Source organism: Buteo buteo, chromosome 3 (genome assembly GCF_964188355.1).
Source record: "Buteo buteo chromosome 3, bButBut1.hap1.1, whole genome shotgun sequence".
Lineage (NCBI taxonomy): Eukaryota > Metazoa > Chordata > Aves > Accipitriformes > Accipitridae > Buteo > Buteo buteo.
The window spans coordinates 74,096,051-74,116,036 of NC_134173.1; the positions used below are offsets into that span (position 1 = coordinate 74,096,051).

Here is a 19,986-nt window from a genome sequence, read left to right on the forward strand (position 1 = left end):
AAATTAACTCTTCCTCCATTTTTGCTTGGAAGTAGATGCAGCTGAATTGTTTGCTAGGTATGTCAATGAATAATGCTTGCTCTGTGAATTCTTTGTGTATATTTAATTGCTTGCACTAAATGACCTGCTCTGTGCTGTTTAACTCCAGAGAGGACATCACCTAGGAACATAATTCTTAAATCAAGTTTCCCGGTGCAAATATAGCATTGTTCCTAAGTTCACAATCTGCAGTACATAAAGTTTTGCTATTAATTTGTTGTTTCTGTGACTGTTCCCAAAAGTAAATTCCTTCGCCTCAGTCAGAACACAAATCAAACTGGTTTGTTTAGCATAAGTATTTCCATGTGTTATTCTGAGGACTAAAGTTAGTTCTGATAATTAACTTCTGTGTAACTAACTGCCTCAACATGGAAGGTGCTTTTGATCATTCTGAATTCCATGGTCGCTTCATTATCCATGCTTTGTTTTGCAACCCATTCCCAGCCAAGGAAAAACAAGACACAACTAGCTCTGATTAGAAAGGACAGCTAAAGACCAGCTATCAAGAGTCTTTATTTGATTGTCTGTGTTTACCCCTTCAGGAAAAGGGCAGTACTTTACACATAAACAAACAAGATGTATAATCACAGGAATACATGAGAAAAGTCATCAGAAATTTGGACAGCACTATTAAAAAAAAATGCATGAAAAGGAGCCTGGTTTTCTGCACACATTGAACAGATCATCCTTCTGCCAGAATAGGTATAGAAATTTCACACTACTGAGAGAAGTTATGTTGGAAAATGTTGCTCAGAACAATACACTATCTTCCAAGCAGAAGTATTCTGTTGTTTTGTTTGGTATTAACCTCCAAAAGTATATCTGGGTGGTTTTTTTGTTGTTGGGTTTTTTTTTGTTGTTGTTGTTTTTGTTTTTTTTTTTTTTTTTGGATGAGTAACAGTGCTGCTGGGTGTTTCAGCAGGAGAAAAATCAACAAAAGAGGGAAAAAAAAGCCCCCAGACCTCATCATTCTGCAATGGGCTCCTTCAGTCCTTCTGGCAGTTAAAGGTGACCATCACATTACTTTGAGATTGTAGAATTTTATCACCACTTCATGAAAAATGTCATTATCATTCTGTACTAGGGTATATTCTGTCTTAGGTTTCTAATGAAAACCACGGTGAGATACAAGTAATTTCATAGTACAAATTGTGATATCCGTGAATTATTTGAGAATGTGTAGGAGTTTAAGGTTATAAATAAAATGGAAGTTAAGACCTATAAAGACCTGATTTTTTTATAATGAATTATTGGAAGAAAAAAAATAATCAGTTGACACCATTAGAAAATCAGATAATAACTTTAGAGATAGTTAAAATCTCCTGTCTATGAAATTCAACTTGTTCAAATGTCGTTAGTATGCACACCCATATTTTACACAAAAATACTATATAAAAAAACCTAACCAACACCTGCATTGCATATACAGTGAGGACATACTGACTTCCTCAAAAAAGACATGCAGTGGTAGAATTAATTTCAATCTTAACACATCTTTTGTCAAGTGTTTCAGTTTATACATCACACCCAAAGCTCTAATGATGATCGTTTCTAATGCAGCGTAGCTCATATATTACATTAGTAAAAGGTACTTATTCTATTTGGATTAGCCCCAAAGCTTCAAGACTAAACAAATTCTTCAAAGTTGTAATAATTAAGTAGCACATTGTTCAAATTTATGCAGTTTATCTGCTTCTGTAACGCAGAACATAGTCTGTTTATATACACATCAAACCCTGCTAGTTAATCTCAGATGACTAAACAGGTTGATGGATTGTTTGCTGTTTTTAACTCTGAAATGAAAGCAACAATTCCACTGCCCTTATTTCTTGGTTGCCATAAAACTATCAAAATGCAGAACCAAGCTTGGAAATCTATCAGGCAACAACCTGGGAATGGGGAAACAAAACAAAATAAAAATAAGTTGCCTCCCTATGACTGTTGGGGGACATGTGCAGCAGAAGGTGCCACACAAGTAATATTGAAATCATTATCTGTACCAGGGTTTGTGTTTACAGATACAAGAGTTCATCACAAATTGATCAGGACACAGGTAATATTCCACAATACAGTGGTGCCTGCACAAAATTAAATTCTTCAAAATACAGGCTCAATCCTTCAAAGTACAAAATAACTCTGATGAGAAGCACCCAAGTGACTGAGAGAAGAGTGCTCAGCAACTGGTGAGGTTAGACTACCACAGCTGCAGAACACATCAGTGACATCCAAACAGGACAGACATGTAATAAAACAAAATTAAGTGTAAGCTAAAACAAATAAGGTCCTTGAAAGCAAACCCCTAATTTTCTGTCCAGAATAAGGAAAATGCAGTTAGTTGATTTCTATCCTCTCACTGATCTGTTATAAATAAACTTCACACTGGTATGAGAACTCACTAGCTAACATTTCATAGGACTGCTACAAGAAAGAAGAAAAAAGAAACAGCCGGGAAACAATTTTGTGGCAACTACGGTAGTCTTTTACAAGTTAAACAACAAGAAACAGAAAATAGTTAGTGAGCTATTATAGCATGGATCAGTTCTAGTAATAGGTCAAGTAGAGTCAGGTCATTTCAGGCAAGTATTAGCAGATGATGACAAAATTGGCCAGAATGGCATTGTCTGAACAAACCCATCAAAGGAGGCTTTTAAGAAATAAATGGTATAAAAAGGGGGTTTTTTGTTTGTTTTTTAAACACACATAATTTGCAGTCTTAGCTACCTTGGGAGGAGCTTCATCTGATCCTCCTGAGTCCCAGGACACTGTGACTTGTCGCCTAGATTCCATTCTCATTCGTTCTTCTTGCTGCAGCTTCTCTTCCTCCAGTATCGTACTAAGGAAAAAGTATTATATTTAAGGAAAACTCCAGTTCAGTGTCTAACAAACCTCTCCCCAGAGCTCTCAGATTTTTCAGACTTATGAACACTATTCGACAAAGCGATTTAGCACAAAACCACAAACTTCTTTTACTTATATTGGTTAGATTTCTGAAAACCAGTATCAGGAAGAAATACTTCTGTAGGATTATCAGCATGCTTTTAACAACAGAAGAAGCACTGTGATTTTAGAAAGCTGTGGTTGATCTTGCACAAATTTTTTTTGCTTGTTAACAGTTCTTTTGATGTATAATTACACAGAGAAATCCTCAAAGACTCAAGCACTTACTTGCATGAAAATTTCTTTTTCCCAAGAAAATATTCTACTGAACTGCTGCAAAGGTTCAAAACCAACTGAAAATGTTCTTTACTGAAACTCAACAGAGCTTCAGATCACTGGGATTTTTTTTTTTAACAAAGCAGTCAAAAAACATTTTACTATGTCTTCAGCTCTGACATTTTAGCCTAACCAGGAACACATTCAGCAAACTAATTTAGCACAACAGAAATATCTGACAGTATTCACTCAGCTTCTAAACATTCAGGTCAAAAGGCTACATTTTCAACAAAGTACAAGACAGTAGTAAAACTAGTTCGCTACTTACCACTGTTCTGACTATTAAAAAGACTGTTTGAAGTTCAACGTGATACTGCTGCCCCCACAGCAGCCTCCTCCCAGTTCTGCTATGTGGATTATTAATGTTGGATATTTGCCATTTGAAAAATACTCAGAATGAAGCTTTGAAAAGGGAGCTGAAAATTCGCTGGAGCTGCACGCTACATGGATAGTCTGGAGATGTGAGTAGGGCAGATTATTTACATATTGCTATCCCCAGTGTAAAGATAATCCTGCAAAGGAGCTATTCCAGCTTCTTTATCACTCAAGAGATTCCAGAAACAAAGCTAGGTTCTGAGTTTATAATCTCCTGCTCAGTCTGCTAAATAACCACCCAGAATTACTCATGCAGGGGGATGAGGTCAACTACAGCAATCTATTCTAATCTTGGAACTTTACTGCTTATTTCAAGAATAAATTCCTGCTTGGCTGGAGACAAGAACTTTGCTTTTCCTTACTCAGCCAAAAAAAAAAATCTATGCCACTTCTAAAAAGCAGAGAAGTCATCTCGTCTCACTGCAGCTAAACCAAGTTTGTAAGTATTGCTGCAATTTCAATCCATCACTGCTGAAGTAGCACAAGAATGTGGAACAAAACCAAAATCAGACACGTTATTTGCAAAAGCCATCCTGATGTAACTACCACGAAAACATAGCTAGAGTGCAACAGAGGGAACTAAAACGAGAAAGTTTTTCTCTTTTACCTTTCTCTTCCTTCAGAATAAGGAAAACACAGTATTTCCTACCTGAACCCATGAAGAACTAGCCAAAAAACACTGCTTTAAAGCTAGGTCACACTTCAGATATTCAGCATGCATTTTTATGTAGCTCAAGTAATCAGTCAACATGCATCCATAGCCATGAACCACAATTATGATCTTTCAAGAAATACCTCAAGATTTAAAAAGACAAACACGCAACAAAACACCACAAAAAAATCCACCCAGATATTGCATGAATAGAACACAGATTTTTAACAAAGCTGTTGATACAGTAGTTGCTCTAATCTAAGCAAAAGAATGGAAGAGAAGTCGGCTAAAAGCAGCTAACTAAATTTAGAGATGGCTTATTGACAATTTGGGGCCATGAGCATAATTTGTCACAGCACAGTCCTGTTTTTCCATAAAAAGGAATGAAACACCAATACCTATCTGCCTTGCTATCAAAGCCAACTCTGTGGTGTCACGGTATTCAATACAATACCATTAACTTCAATCATATCACTGGAAATGACAAATTTCTACTGAAATTACTTGTTTTTCATAACATAGGCTCAGCTTTTTGCCTTACAACTCTAATTCATCCCACGCTGCTCTCTTTGCCTGTGTCATCAGGAGGTCCTTTCCCCAGCAACCCAGTAAGTAGCCTGGTCAAAGGCTGATCGGCTGCAGAATTTGTACTGGGATGCCCTTGAGTACTGCTGACAAGAATATAAAATAGAAATGCCTCAGAAAAGCATTACTTGAAAGAACACAAAGAATATAAATGACTCACAGAAACGTCTTTGTTTTTACAAAGGGAAGACCAATCCATAGACAGAGTAAAAGCATGCCAAGAGATATTTTTGACCTTTTCTCAGTGCAGCTGCTCAAGTACTCTGAACAGTTTATTAGAATTTACAGAAGGTCAGGAAAGTCAGATCTAGGCATATTTTCCCAAACTGCACATATTTTTAGCAGCAAAGAGGAGGAAGCAGAGAAGTACTTCTATTCATATGATTTCCCTAGCAAATCTTGAGGTAGTACAGACAAACTTAACTTGTCTTGGCTAAATTTAGTGTGATGAAAAATCTCAACTATTAGAAGTTTGCATAATTGATAAAGTTACTTAATTTACAAATAATCTTTTTACTGAAATTGGCCTGTGACATTGAGAAGGAAACATTTACTGGGAGCTTCAGTGTAGGAATATCTGAAATACTAAAATGTATCCTTATGTTTCAAAAAGCACAGCAATACCAGTGTTTGCTGCTATGGTGATGTGGGAACCTACAGTAAGTGCTGACCCTGAACAAGCAGCAGCTTTTTTTTCTCTCTGTGGTCTCCGGCTACCAGAAATGCAAATGAACATATTTTTGCATACTGCCCTAATTTAAAATCACTTTCATAAGGATTATATATTATTCTTAATGGTCACTGTCAAAGAGCAAAAGGCTAATGAAACATTTTGCAGCCTCCATCATGTATTTCAAGTATGTCTTAAAATATTTTTTTTGCAAGATGCCACAAAAGGAGAGGACTCAAACTGCCCTCACTCTTACCAGTTTTGTTTTTTTTTTTAATAAGCAACATTTCAGGACCTACATCAAATGCAGTCACAAGAAAGCTCAAGTCCAGTTCTCATCAGTTAATTATCTCACTTTTTTCCATAAAAAACAGACTTTAAAAGCATGAATCAAAAAAGTAAATTTTTCTTCATTCTTTTTAGAGCTGTATTTAACGTGACCTGCAGCGCTAGGATGCTAGTGGGGTCATCCACTCTGTTAAAACCTGTGCATCTTCACCAGTGACCAACAGAGGGCCAGACTGACACTCTTACACAGCAACGATGTTACTGCTGCTTATTTGCTCTTTTTAGGAGAAAGGTACTTTAAACAAAATTCATTTAACGATGCAGTAAAAATGTCATGCAATTAAATTAATTTGAAAGCTCAAAATTAAAATCCAACTTAATCTCCAATGCAAAAAAACCCAAGTTTTAACAGAATTACCAACCAAAGGGAACAACTCGCAAGCACAAGCCTGGGAGCTGACTTATAAGAAAGCCTTTGAGTATACTGGTGATACCTTAGCAATGCACACCTGCAGCATATTAAACATAGCAAAGAATAAATTAAATTTAATAATAGACATATGTATGAGATAGTCTATGGTTATAGTGAGTGTACAAATATAGTATAGTAAGTGTATGGTTCTAGTAAGTGGCTAGGAGTCATTCTGAGGAGGAATGCTGTAAAAGTGATATTGCGTGATTTGGGTACATTAAGCTCTTTGCGAAGGGCCTCATACTATTTACCATGTAGTGCAAGACTAAAAATCTCTTCTACACAAAATCATCAAGGCAACACACGCTTCCCGATCCACAGAATCTAATTCTGGCCCAATCTGTGACAGAATTGCAGGAGTAGCAGGGTAGCACCTCACTTTCCTGACTTATTCTCACTTTTACCACCCCCCAAAATTGAAAAAGGGACCTAGGATGTGATGAGGAATTAAACTTGGAAATGCACAATCCACCCATTTGTTTTTGCATTTGCTGAGAAGACTAATGAATCCCTATCCGCTCTGGACACATCAAATGCTATAAAATATCAAGCCTTACTACTACCCTAATAACGCGACATAAATTCTACAGTAATCAGCATCTTTGCATTGCACAAGCAGCTGCAAATAAAGTTTGTGCAAAGCAGATTTTACTAGGAAATGGGAAACGCATCAAATAAACAGAGAACACATGAAATGCTTATGCTCCCATCAGTGCTATTTCAGATGCAGAAAAGAAGTTTTTTCCCAAAGCCACTTTTTCTCATCAAAACGGAGAGGAACGTTGCGGTGCTGTATCATTGGCTTCAAGCAAACAACTAGTCTGCTCTCAGCTTGAAAAGACTATCCTGGATAGGATCCAGAACGAGCAGCAGCAACACCACACAGAAAAGGCCACCAGGGAAATGGCTTGTTTTCGCAAGTTCATGGGAATTTGAGTTTTGAACCACAATCTTTCCTAGCTGCCTGAGATTGCCTCATCATAAGGGAATTGGCAACCTTTCCAACAAGAGGCTGACTCTGTGAGCAGCGCAAAGAAGCCCTAAGGACAACCGTGCTGCCTAACTTCCAGGAGATAAAGGTCACCGGTTTGGAGTGGCAGAAAGCTTTTTGCTTCAGTGAGAGTAAAAACTGGGTTTTAGGGTTACTGTGGCCCCAGGAGACAGCTTGTCCTCTAAACAATGCTTCGAATCTCTTAGCATGACTAGAGGAGCAAAAAACCACCCCCCTCAGTGCGTTTTTCATCTGGAACCAGAGAATCGTTTAGGTTGGAAGGGACTCCTGGAGGTCTTGAGTCCAATCTCCTGTAAAGCTGGGCTCATGCATGGTGAAGTCAGGTTGCTCAGAGCCTTTTCCAGTCCAGGTTTGAAAGTCTCCCAGCACTGAAATTCCAGAGTCTTTCTGAATGACCTATTTCAGAGCTTACCCATCCAGACTGGGAAACGTTTTGATTCGTAACTAATGAGAATTTGCCTTGCTGCATGTTGCGAGAGTTGGTTCTCGCCCTTTGGCTGTGCATTTCTGAGGACAGCCAGGCTCTTGGACACTGGTCTATCCTGTTTATCTGGCGATACTGTTCCACGTCTTTCATTTTTCCCCCCCTCCCCCCTCCAGACTCATCCCGTTTTAAATGCTGCTGCCGTCACTCTCTGTCTGAGTACAGCCTACATTTATGTCAACCCTCAACACAATTACTTTTACTCTGGATTTACTCATCCTCTACCCTTGCTGGTGAGATACTCTCTCTGCCTGGTTTACACACCATAGCCATCTACCTAGTCACATTTTTTTAGGGCTTCATTCTCCTCCGTGCTGGTCAGCTGTAAGTTATCAGTACAATCTTACTGTAAATGAGAAAGAACCCTATTCTTCCAGAGCCAAAAAAAAAAGAGAAAAACTTAATTGCCAATTTCCACTTATTACGCAAATCAAACAACTGTGTCGTATCTTTTCCTTACCCAGCCCTACCATTCCTTCCTTTGTGGTTAACCCCACACAGTCAATAGGATGGTAAGTTATTTGTGAGAAGTGCTACATCTTCATCTAGCTATGTAAATTATTAGTCTACACAGGAGCTCCCAAAGTAACAGATGGTGGAACCGTATGAAATTTTAAGAAATAGGAAAAACTTAAAGGTAGCTAAGTTATCCATATAGCAACTCTGAAACTGCATCATAATTATATTAAAAATGTCCCTTATTTTAACCACCTATGAATTACCTTGTACCATGAACATCCAGCGACAGCACAAAATGGTATTACGAAAATAAAACATGTCACAAAGCACAACTTTGAAAGATGTAAGATAAAACTGAAGAATTTGGCAATGAATTACAGCAAATCCAAGAGTGGATTACAATACCTACCTATACTTTGAAGCTTATATTGACTTAGGCAAAATAGATACCGAGCACTCATAAAATGCCAAAGGAGGTCACAAATATCAAATGTGCCTGCACAGTATCTCAGTGATGTTTCAAAGTTTAAAGATCACTCCCATTTTGTGGCTGGTTATATGGGAGATATGGACACTGGAATAAATTATTGCAGAATAAACTAGGGTGTAAATTTAGACCGGTCTCAAAAGTGTGTGCTCACGTTTATTCCCAGATAAACATAAGGTGGTCTATATTCTGGTTTACGAAGGACAAAAGAATTTCTAGTTAATGATGTTGCATTTATTGCAGGCTCCGCAATTGTGCGGACACAGCTGTCACAGCACAACTAGTGTGCTACATATGTTATGAAAATAACGTTCAACAGCACTCACCTGATGGTTCATTTATTCAAGAGAGGATCCATTTCTGCCCCAGAACTATCCACTGCATGTTTGACTAGGTAATTACTACAAATTCTTTCTACCCCTCTCCCCAAGGGTTGCAGCATACATAGCTAAAATTATAAACAAATTGCTAGTAAAAGCGGGAGTTTTTCTTCAGAGAGAAAGAAGGTGATTCATACTTCCTATTATTTGAATTTATTGCCTAGTCTAATTTTCTCCAACAGATAAGGTCCAGATTTCCAAAAGGGTAGCAACAACCTGGCCTTCAATATACTATGTCTTGCATTTTCCACAGAAAGAATATACTGTAACAGAAGATACAGCAAAAATAAATATTTCTGAACAAGGAAATGACCTTTCAAAAGTATAACCCTACCTGAGTTGTGCTTTAAGTTCAGTAAACCTGGGTCGTCTACTAGGGTCGTATGCCCAGCACTTGGTCATAAGGCTGTAGAGGGTAGGAGGGCAGTTTGGAGGCATTGGGAGCCGCTCACCGTTCTCAATTCGCCCAATCACATCATTGTTCTTCACTCCCTGGAAGGGCTTTACCCCATGCATTAGGATCTCCCACATACACACACCTGAGAAACACACACACAAAAATTTTCCCCAATGTGAGCAAATGACAAAACTTCTTAAAAAAGAAACAAACCCCAATTTTGTAAAGCCAAACAATGCAGTTTCGTCTGAAACATATAGCTAGGGAATGAGTTTTGACTTACCGGCTGGCAGCAGAGAGGAGTGATGTGCAGTAGGGTTACACACGCACTATCAACCTGAACTATTTATGAGGAAGCATGACCCACAGCTGGCTCACAGCAGCCTGCCTTCACATTTAACTACCTTTTGCCTATTATAAATCAGAATGGTTGCTCATATTCAAATCTACTTTTTTAATGAGATAGAATGAGCTGTGTTTGCTTTTCCCTTTGACTAGTTTCAACTGGCTTGTTTCAACATGTAGAGCGTATTTTCACTTTGACAGTGTTTTAACACTGGCATTGATCCAAATTTTTTGTGCTGCAGCTATGTAATAAAACAGTTTCTGTTGAAACTATGTTAAAAGCACAAAGGGAAAAATGGTTTGTCAGTTTAGGATTGGCCAGAATGTTCCACAGACTTCATTTTTCTAACTCTGACTGTACTACAGTTTTCTTCAAACTATTATAAATCTGCTAAAAGTCACATATCCTTCACTTAAAAACATTCAAATTTTATTTTGTAAAGAGGGTGAACTCCTAGTTGACTGTCCTGCTCTTATTTCAAGTCTCATCATCTTTGTTCCTTTACATAGCCTATCTTTTTTCTGTCTGTCCAGACCATGAGTCTGGACCAGTTTGATCACAGGTGATCAGATTCATATAAAAATTTGCATATTTAGGAAAAAAGATCAAGGCTTCAGGATATTCCCATTTACCTTTATTTTTACTCAGCTTCTGGTCATATTTTCTAAGTTACTAGGAGCTATGAAAGACAAATTAAGCGGGAATCTAGCATTAAAGATGTGGAAACAGGACATCATGTAGGCTCATCTATGCATTAAGCAAAGAAGCAGGCATATCACCACAAAAGAAAAAGTGAAAATATAAAACAGGAACAGCAAATAAGAATGGTATAACAAAAAGAAATCAAAGGGAAAAACAACAGTAAAAAAATCATCTCCGTTATGACTATGACCTAATTTCCTTGTACCTTCATTTCTGTCAGTTTCTTACTAGAGGCAAAAAGGCACATGAAACTTTAGGCTGAGTAGAAAAAGGAAAGGAAAATACAGAGATGGAAAATGTCGAAGAAACCGGATTTTCAGAAGTACAGTAGAAATAGTGCCGAATAGCTGGAAATTATTCATTTACAGTAGTTAAAACAAAACATTGAACTTCTCCAACAGGGCGCTTAAGAAACCCCACCATTTGGTATTCACTTACCAAACATCCACACATCGCTAGCTGAGGTAAACCGTCGGAAGTTGATTGACTCTGGAGCCATCCATTTGATAGGTAATTTCCCTTTGGAAGCTACAGGGATGGCAAGACAAGACAGGCTTTTATTCCTACTACTGAGCTCAAACATAGATTTTGTTCTCAGTGAAATAATTTATAGGCAAAACCCATCTCTGGTGAAGCACTTCAACTATCAAATTTTGTATAAGAGATTTCTGCACTGTATCACCAGTTCTACTGGTTGCCCTCTATCTAGAGAGAAGAGCAGCACTTCGCCTAAATATTCAGACTGATTGAGCTTCTTCAAGTTTTAAGTTAATTCTTATTTCAAGATGCAACTATTGCAGTTAAGGAAGTACTGGCACCAAATCTGAAACTGTCGCAAATCTCAGCAAGTGAGTAGGTGTTTTTAAATGATTCATAAAAACAGGGTAGGTTGTTTGGGCTTACATAAAATGGAAAAAAGAACAAACAAGAAGCAAATAATGCCCCAAGCCTCCCAATAAAGCCCCCAACAACAAACCCCAAAAGCACAAGAAACGATCATGTCAAAAGTATTCCCCCTCTCTTCTCAGCAATTAAAATGAAAATATGTAGCTCACAGTGATACCAGACAAATGAAGTGAGGAAACATAACGGAGTGTAAGGGGACAAATAAAGGATATATTAAAATATATGACTGAAACTAGAAATATATTGAAGACTAGATTTATGAATACATGGTTTCATAATATACACCACATTTGAAATGCTACTGTTTGGTACCCTACATGCAATCTCTATTCTCCCGTTCTGTTTCCCATCTATCAGGTACTGCAGGATATCTCACAGCTGCTAGAGCCACTTAAGATCAGTATTCCATCCCAAATGGGGGGAAAAGTAGGCTTCAAAGACTTTTTTGTACTCAATCTCCCTAGTCCAGTGGCATCTGAAGTATGCAGCATCAATGACAGCACAAACTCAAAATTTATCTGTAGGTAACTTTGAACTCATTGTGGGTTACCTATATTATGCCATGAATACAAATATTATCTCAAACAGGCCTCAAATGTGGATAATCTTCTAAAAATCATGAAGAAAGCACTACAAGCTTGTCCTAAAGAGCAGAATTTTACCTACACATGAATTTCCTTTTTGCAACTTAAAACAGACCTTGTGATTCTTCTTCTGAAGCACTCATGTACGAATTTACTGCTATCTATTAAATTGTTGAATAGTTTGCCTTTCTATACAAATACAACAGCTAGATCAAGAATATCTGGTTAATTCCTTTTGACAACAAACTCAGTATTGTGAGAAGCAATTGTGTTCTAACTGGCCTGCAAGAAGGATCCAGAGAGTCAACCTACCTTTATAGTAAGTACTGTCTTCCATGTATCGAGATAAACCAAAGTCACCTAATTTCACACAGTCAGTGGCAGATACCAGCACATTTCTAGCAGCAATATCCCTGCCAAACAGAGTAGACATTATTTCTAGTCATTTAAAAACTTCAAGTGGTGAAATATAATTTGAAAAAAATTATTAAAACCCCAAAGTATCAAATGCCTTTGAGAGGACTGAATTATTTTTCTAGTCATGGTTTGGGTGTGCAAGTACAGAAAAAGATAACTACATATTTGTCTTCTGATTCTCAGAAGCTTGCAGAAATGCTGCAGTATATTTGATTCTTACAAGTAATAACTGTTGTCATCAGTGTCAACATCAGAGGAAAAAGTTTTATCTTCATCTATTTAAATATCACAGGCTAACAATTTCTGGCAATTAGAACTAATGGAAAGAAGAAAAACTGCCTCCTGACCCTGCAAAGGTAAGGAATTATTTTAAGATCTCAGTTGTGTAAGAGGCTTCATAATCATGAGGTCAGTTTTTAGTGATGCCACAGGGATTATGAAAAGACTCGGGCATTCTTCTCTTGCAGTTTCCCAGGTGAGACAACCCGCTTTATGTGTCTGTTGATTCTGGACTTCAGCAGGCTTGACTAAGTATTGACAGATTTAGCTTTGAGCAGTGAAGTAAGTACAGCAAACTGAGTGGTGCTACTTTCTTCCATTTCAGTTTGGTATGAGTGAGTTATATTTTGAAATTTTATTGCTAGAGTTAAAATAAACAGCTACTTGGCCAAATTCAAGTATCTGTAACAATCGTAAGGGCCTGTTATTTACAATTTTTTTATATACATATCTACATATATATACTTACCTAATACTTACATATAGATGTGTTTGTCTCTACAATATACACAACACATAGAATTTAAACATTAAGTACTTACATACGAATAAAATGCTCAAGTTCAAAAAGAAATGGTACATCATAATTGGAGTGCTGTGAACTTCTAATTGCATACAATTAGAAGCTAAAGCCAGTCTCTTCCCCTTAGAAAGCCCATGTTCAAATTCAAGGGAATAAAATTCAAAACACACCTAGAAGGGAATTTAGGTTCACTTTCTAGTTAAGCAAGTAGTAATACTTTGTAAATATTTTATTTTCTTTGTTCTTTACTTAAGAAGGTGGTTGCCCCTTGTTTTTCTTTTCTTTATTTAGAAGATTACAGGTGACTCGCATCTTTAAAAAATATTGTAACCACAAAACAATAACTCAGCTGAAATCTATTCTGAAAAAAATCCGGCACTATCTCCAAGTCAATCTAGGAGTGAGCCAGCAGGTGTCACTCTTGAAAAGGGTGTAATTTTGGTGGCAGCATCTGAAAAAATGACATACTAATATGGAGACTGACATAAAACAAGCAAATGGATTTTAGGAGTTTCAAAGTATTGCTGCTACACATTCATCATAAATCAAGAAAAAGAAACACATAAGGAAGTCTTCAAGGAATCCAACTATGTCTTGTAAGCGTTTGTCTTCACTTGAGCAAGTGTAGCCAGAATAGCGCCAGTCAAAAATCTGGTAATCTATGACACCTTGTATTCCACTAAAATTTTAAGTAGTTACATATAAAAATATACACATACATGTATATACACATACACATGTATATAGATATATATGTATAAAATCTTACCTATGTACAAATCTTTTGCTCTCTAAGTAGGCAAGTGCTGTGCTAAGCTGGTAAGCGTAGAGTATCAGAGAGGCCAGATCCAAGCTGTATTTTCTTACTTGCAAAAACGATCTCAACTTTTTGCACAAAGAAGGAAAAAACGGAAGGAAGTTAAGACAAAAAAAATAACAAATTTGAACAAAGCATATATCTAATTATAAAGTTTACACAAGTATCAATGGGCATGCCTTCCCTTAAGACTGGAGAGAAGAAAAGAAAATCACTTGCCATGAAGAAATCTGGGTTAAATTCAAGCAATTTTTTCCACATGAAAATGGTTAGCCAAACAAAAAAAAATATTTTGTTCATTGCTTTCAGGTTCCTTTTGAAGATTGAGAGCATATGCTGCGCTGTTCCAAAGTAAAGCACTCCCGGACTTTTTATGCATTCTTCCCTTGAGAACTGTGCACGTTTTTGGCCTAAATAATTTCAGAACAAAATGGTATGTAGCCAATCCAAACACCAATTATAACAGTATTGTTTTGGAAGCATTAATTTTAATCTACATTTGCTAAAACAACTGGATTTAGCTCATGGTAGCAAATATCAATACAGAATTTTTATAAGCTATATTCGCAGTATAAGGCAGTTAGGACCGAACAGAAGGTGGCACTAGAGTCTCCTTATAAATTAAAACACGGCTTTGAAAAGTGATTAGGGCACTAGAAAGGAAATCTGTAATTTTTTGACAGAAAGGGACTTCTACACTACAGGTTTTTCTGCCTTTTTTTTTTTTCTTGGACAATGTATTGCAGTTTGATAATTACGATGACTATCTTACAATGCAGTGTGAAACATCACTTGAGCTCACATTTTCAGAAACACGTGGCTTGAAGGAAACAGATCTATTATAAAAACCGAGATCTAGTTTTGTTTAAACCATTCATCCAAAAGACATAATAATGAGGAAAGTCATCTTATCTAGGGTCTCTGCTGAAGACACTGTACAGAAAAAAAAACCACAAGAAATTCAGTGTTCCAAGGGAAAACGCAATGTTACTCAGGAAGAATGAGAGATGTACCACATGATTTCACTTCTAGAAGGTATGTTTGCAAATGCTGTTTAAATGATACCACATTATCATCATCTTGACACAGGTCATGCTCTCACTCTGGAACAGCAATTGAATTCTCTGAAAACTGTGATTAAATCACTTTGGTATAAGCTGATGCAGTTCCCTCAGTGGAGAAGTTAGATCAAATTCTGCCACTCCTGTTTCTGAGTCTGTAATTCTACAAACAAGTATGGTATCACATCTGAGGAGAGTGCCTTTGCTTTAGTACTAAGAAGTGATTTTTTTCAGTATTTTGTAAAGGTATCTGTGAGCTTAAATAGGGAAGACCACAGCCACATAAGGATTTTTCGTACCTCTCCAAGTGTACAGAGCTCCATGATTATCCAAACTGGGTTTTCTGTAATAACTCCAATGAGTTTCACAATGTGAGGATGATCAAACTGACGCATTGTTACTAAAAGGAAAAGAAACAAGTTGGTGTGTCACTAAAACCTTTTCTTAAAATAAAAAGTTGGTTAAGAAGCATTTAGTCTATGACCAGAAAATATAATCACAGTTCTGCAGGACTTGAAACAACTGCTTGGAAACAATAGTATCTGGTCATTTAATGTTCTGTGTGCAGCATGAAACACTGCTTGCTTTAGTAAACTCCTGTGGAAGGTACAAGTCAAGCTGGGTTCCCTGGCTCTTCTGCACTGGTTGAGCGTAACGTAAGTTAACATAATGACCTATCAATCCAGTGTATGACCCAGTAACCTGTGCCTTTCTATTAAAAGAGGAGGAAGGACAAAACAGTATGTATCATTCAATGCCTGGAAAAAATGTGTGTCAGTTCATGACATAGACAAAAATCTCACTTAATCATTACGTTCACATCTCATTTTATTTTCCATGGACTTAATTAACTTTTCAGTCTCAGCAGTGCAGTCACAGTATATTTTATGCAATAAGACATACAAATCATAGAATCATAGAATGGTTTGGGTTGGAAGGGACCTTAAAGATCACTTCATTCCAACCCTCCTGCCATGGGCAGGGACCCCCTCCACTAGACCAGGTTGCTCAAAGCCCCATCCAACCTGCCCTTGAACACCTCCAAGGATGGGGCATCCACCAATTCTCTGGAGCACCTGTTCCAGTGTCTCATCACCCTGACAGTGAAGAATTTCTTCCTATGTATCTGTTATTGGTTTGTGTGGTGTGTTTTTTTTGGTAGCGGGGGAGGATGCCGCAGGGGTGGCTCCTGTGAGAAGCTGCTAGAAGCTTCCCCGGCTCCAAGTCAGACCCGCCGCTGGCCCAGGCCGAGCCCATCAGTGACGATGGTAACGCCTGTGGGAGAACAGATTTAAGAGGGGAAACCTGCAGTGAGTGAGGGGATTGGGATGTGAGAGGAACCCCTCTGCAGATCCCGAGGTCAGTGAGGAAGGCGGGGAGGAGGGGATGCCCCCGCAGCCTGTGGTGAGACCAGAGGGCAGGCTGTCCCCCCCCAGCCCACGGAGGGGAGCGGGGGAGCAGATGCCCACCTGCAGCCCGGGGAGAGAGGAGCCCACGCCGGAGCAGGGGGATGGAGGCCCCACAAGATGGCCGCCGCTCCCTGGGGAAGGCCACGCTGGAGCAGGCTGGGACTGAAGGACTGAGGCCCATGGGAAGGACCCAGGCCAGAGCAATTCATGAAGAACTGCAGCCTGTGGGAAGGACTCACCTTGGAGAAGTTCATGGAGGACTGTCTCCCGTGGGAGGGACCCCAGGGTGGAGCAGGGGAAGAGTGAGGAGTCCTCCCCCTGAGGAGGAAGGAGCGGCAGAGACAAGGTGTAGTGAGCTGACTCCAACCCTCATTCCCCGTAGAGAGAAACAGGAGTGGGGTTGAGGCGGGAAGGAGGGAGGGCTGAGGGAAAGGTGTTCTAAGGTTTGGTTTTGCTTCCTAATACCCTTGTTTTGATTTGATTGGTAGCATTTTAAACTGATTTTGTTTCTTCCCCATGTTTCTTCCCCAAATTGAGCCTGTCTTTTGCCCGTGACCGTAAGTGGGGAGTGATCCCTCCCAGTCATTGTCTCAACTCACCAGCCTTTCTTCATATTTTCCTTTCTTTGTATTTTCTCCTCATCCCACCGTGGTTGGGGGCAGGGGGGAGTGGGCGAGTGGCTGCGTGGTGCTTTGTTACCGGTTGGGCTGAAACCACGACAACATCTAATCTAAATCTATCCTCTTTCAATTTAAAACCTTTACCCCTTGTCCTATCAGTACACTCCCCAATAATGAACCTCTCCTTCTTTCTCATAAGCTCCCTTTAAATATTGAAAGGCTGCAATAAGGTCTCCCCAGAGCCTCTTCTTCTCTAGGCCAAACAACCCCAACTCTCTCAGCCTGTCCTCATACAGAAGGTGTTCCAGCCCCCTGACCATCTTTGTGGCCCTCCTCTGGACCTGCTCGAGCAGGTCTATGTCTTTCTTATGCTGGGTTCTCCACAACTGGACGCTGTACTCCAGGTGGGGTCTCACCAGAGTGAACTAGAGGGGGAGAATCACCTCCCTTGACCTGCTGGTTATGCTTCTTTGGATGCAGCCCAGGATGAGATTGGCTTTCTGTGCTGCTAGTGCACTTTGCTGGCTCATACACAGTTTTAATCCACCAATACCACCATGTCCTTCTCCACAGGGCTGCTCTCAATCCACTCATTGCCCAGCCTGTACCCACATTTGGAATTGCCCCGACCCACGTGCAGGACCTTGCACTTGGCCTTGTTGAACTTCATGAGGTTTGCATGGGCCCACTCCTCAAGCCTGCCAAGGTCCCTCTGGATGGCATCCCTTCCCTCTAGAGTATCAACCATACCACTCAGCTCGGTTTAATCTGCAAAGTTGCTGAGGGTGCACTCATTCCAATTGTCCATGTCGCTGACAAAGATGTTAAATAATACTGGTGAAGGGTCTAGAGAACAAGTCTTATGAGGAGCGGCTGAGGGAGCTGGGGCTGTTTAGTCTGGAGAAGAGGAGGCTGAGGGGAGACCTTATCGCTCTCTACAACTACCTGAAGGGGGGTTGTAGTGAGGTGGGTGCTGGTCTCTTCTGTCAGGTGGCTGGAGATAGGACGAGAGGAAATGGCCTCAAGTTGCGGCAGGGGAGATTTAGGTTAGATATTAGGAAAATTTCTTTACCAAAAGGGTTGTCAGACATTGGAATAGGCTGCCCAAGGAAGGGGTTGAGTCACCATCCCTGGGGGTATTGAAAAAGTGCGTAGACGGGGTACTCTGTAACATGGTTTAGTGGGTGTGGATGATGGTTGGACTTGATGATCTTAGGGGTCTTTTCCAACCTAAATGATTATATGATTCTATAGATCTACCTTCTTTCCATTTAAAACCATTGTCCCTTGTCCTGTCACTCCAGGCTTTGTTAAAAAGTCTCTCTCTGTCTTTCTTATAAGCCCCCTTTTAAGTATTAAAATCTTGGTAAATAAAATGTATATTCCAAACAAACCACAATTATTATCTTTAGGGGTCTCTTGTGCTAATCTAACTCAATGCAATTTACAATGTTTAGAACATGGAAATGTAGCTTCATTGATGCAAAAATGAAGCAGGATTACAGTTTTAATTATCAAAGGAATAGAAAGGCAATTAACACAAATAGTTTTATATCATATGGTCTAACCAGTTTTAAACATAAACTACTGTTGGAAAGTACTTCTCAGAGATTAGTTCAATCAATGTTAGCTGACAAACTCCCAAATTCAGAAAGGTAACAGAGTTATTACATCATTTTGCCATCCAGCTTCTAGAGGTAAGAGGAATGAACTACTTGCAGAAAAGAGCAATTTACGAAAAAGCCAGTGGAAGATCATTAAAAATCTCCCCAAACCAGGTGCTTTGTATTTTAGCATACACAAATGCATTAACAGTAATACACTGCTATGCAAAAGCAGACAAGAATGAAGAGACGGGTGCTGCTCGTAACATTTTCTTTCATCTACTTTTTATTCTGAAGTGCTCCTCCTCACAAGAATCGATACTACATCTTTTCAGCATTGAAAACTCCACCACAAGCAAACTAAAACCCAAGAATATTTTAATGTTCCTACTATTAAAATATTAGGAAATAAATTTCTTAATTCACTGAAATAACCAACTCTGCCTCTCCAGATATTGGATTTGGGCCTTTTGAAGAGTGGTCTTAAAAACTAGGAGGCAGTATCTTCTGAGAGTTTGCAATCTGAATGCAAACAAGAGGAAGGTAACAGATGGGAATTAGAATAAAAAAAGGAAAGAAGAAATAGCAAAACTATTAAATCAAAATTGAAAAGCACTATTATCAGTCTACTATGTTGGCATTTCCTAATCTGTCAAGCTCAAAGCATAATAAGGAGCATTCAATGAGCAATTATCTTCTACATTGTTAAGAGACAGCAGCCTACCTTTGACTGCTAAGTTATTACTATAAGCAACGATGTTTACTTTTGCAACAGCTAGAAATATAATGGAAAAAATTATAGTAATTTAAGAAAAATCTGACATCCAAAAATAAGAAGCCATTAGCTATGAACAAAGATTTTTCTGAACAATTAGAGAAAAATCCTTCAACAAAGGAATAGTGAATAGAAGTATACTGTAACATCTGGCCATAACCAAATAATTTATTGATATAATACAATACCTTTACGAGATTTATAGATGTACAATAGCAGAGGATAATAGGCAAAAATTAAGGCCTAAGTCTCATATCTTAATTTGCTTACAAAACCAAACTGTAGAGAAATCAGTAACTACAACATTCTTGTAGAAGTTTTCTGTTAGTATTCATCTCAACAAAAAGCCTTCCTCCATGTATGAAATGTCCCATTTGGGGAATACAATATTTGTGGGCAATTATTTAGAAAATTGGTTTATCCTATCATA

General features: G+C 38.7%; 1 protein-coding gene across 9 annotated transcripts in view; it reads right to left on the reverse strand.

Annotated features, from left to right (window-relative positions):
- PTK2 (protein tyrosine kinase 2) overlaps positions 1–19,986 on the reverse strand; it is a 224,281-nt gene that overhangs the window by 28,683 nt on the left and 175,612 nt on the right. For 8 of the 9 annotated variants that reach the window (XM_075024018.1, XM_075024020.1, XM_075024019.1 and 5 more), the window contains 6 exons: positions 15,448–15,548; positions 14,040–14,155; positions 12,364–12,464; positions 11,000–11,089; positions 9,451–9,655; positions 2,761–2,872 (listed from right to left, as the gene is read on the reverse strand). In XM_075024018.1, coding sequence (XP_074880119.1) covers positions 2,761–2,872; positions 9,451–9,655; positions 11,000–11,089; positions 12,364–12,464; positions 14,040–14,155; positions 15,448–15,548 — 725 coding nt within the window. Of the gene's footprint in view, positions 1–2,760; positions 2,873–3,520; positions 3,952–9,450; positions 9,656–10,999; positions 11,090–12,363; positions 12,465–14,039; positions 14,156–15,447; positions 15,549–19,986 lie in introns of those variants that run through there. The other variant, XM_075024024.1, reaches the window with a different exon arrangement.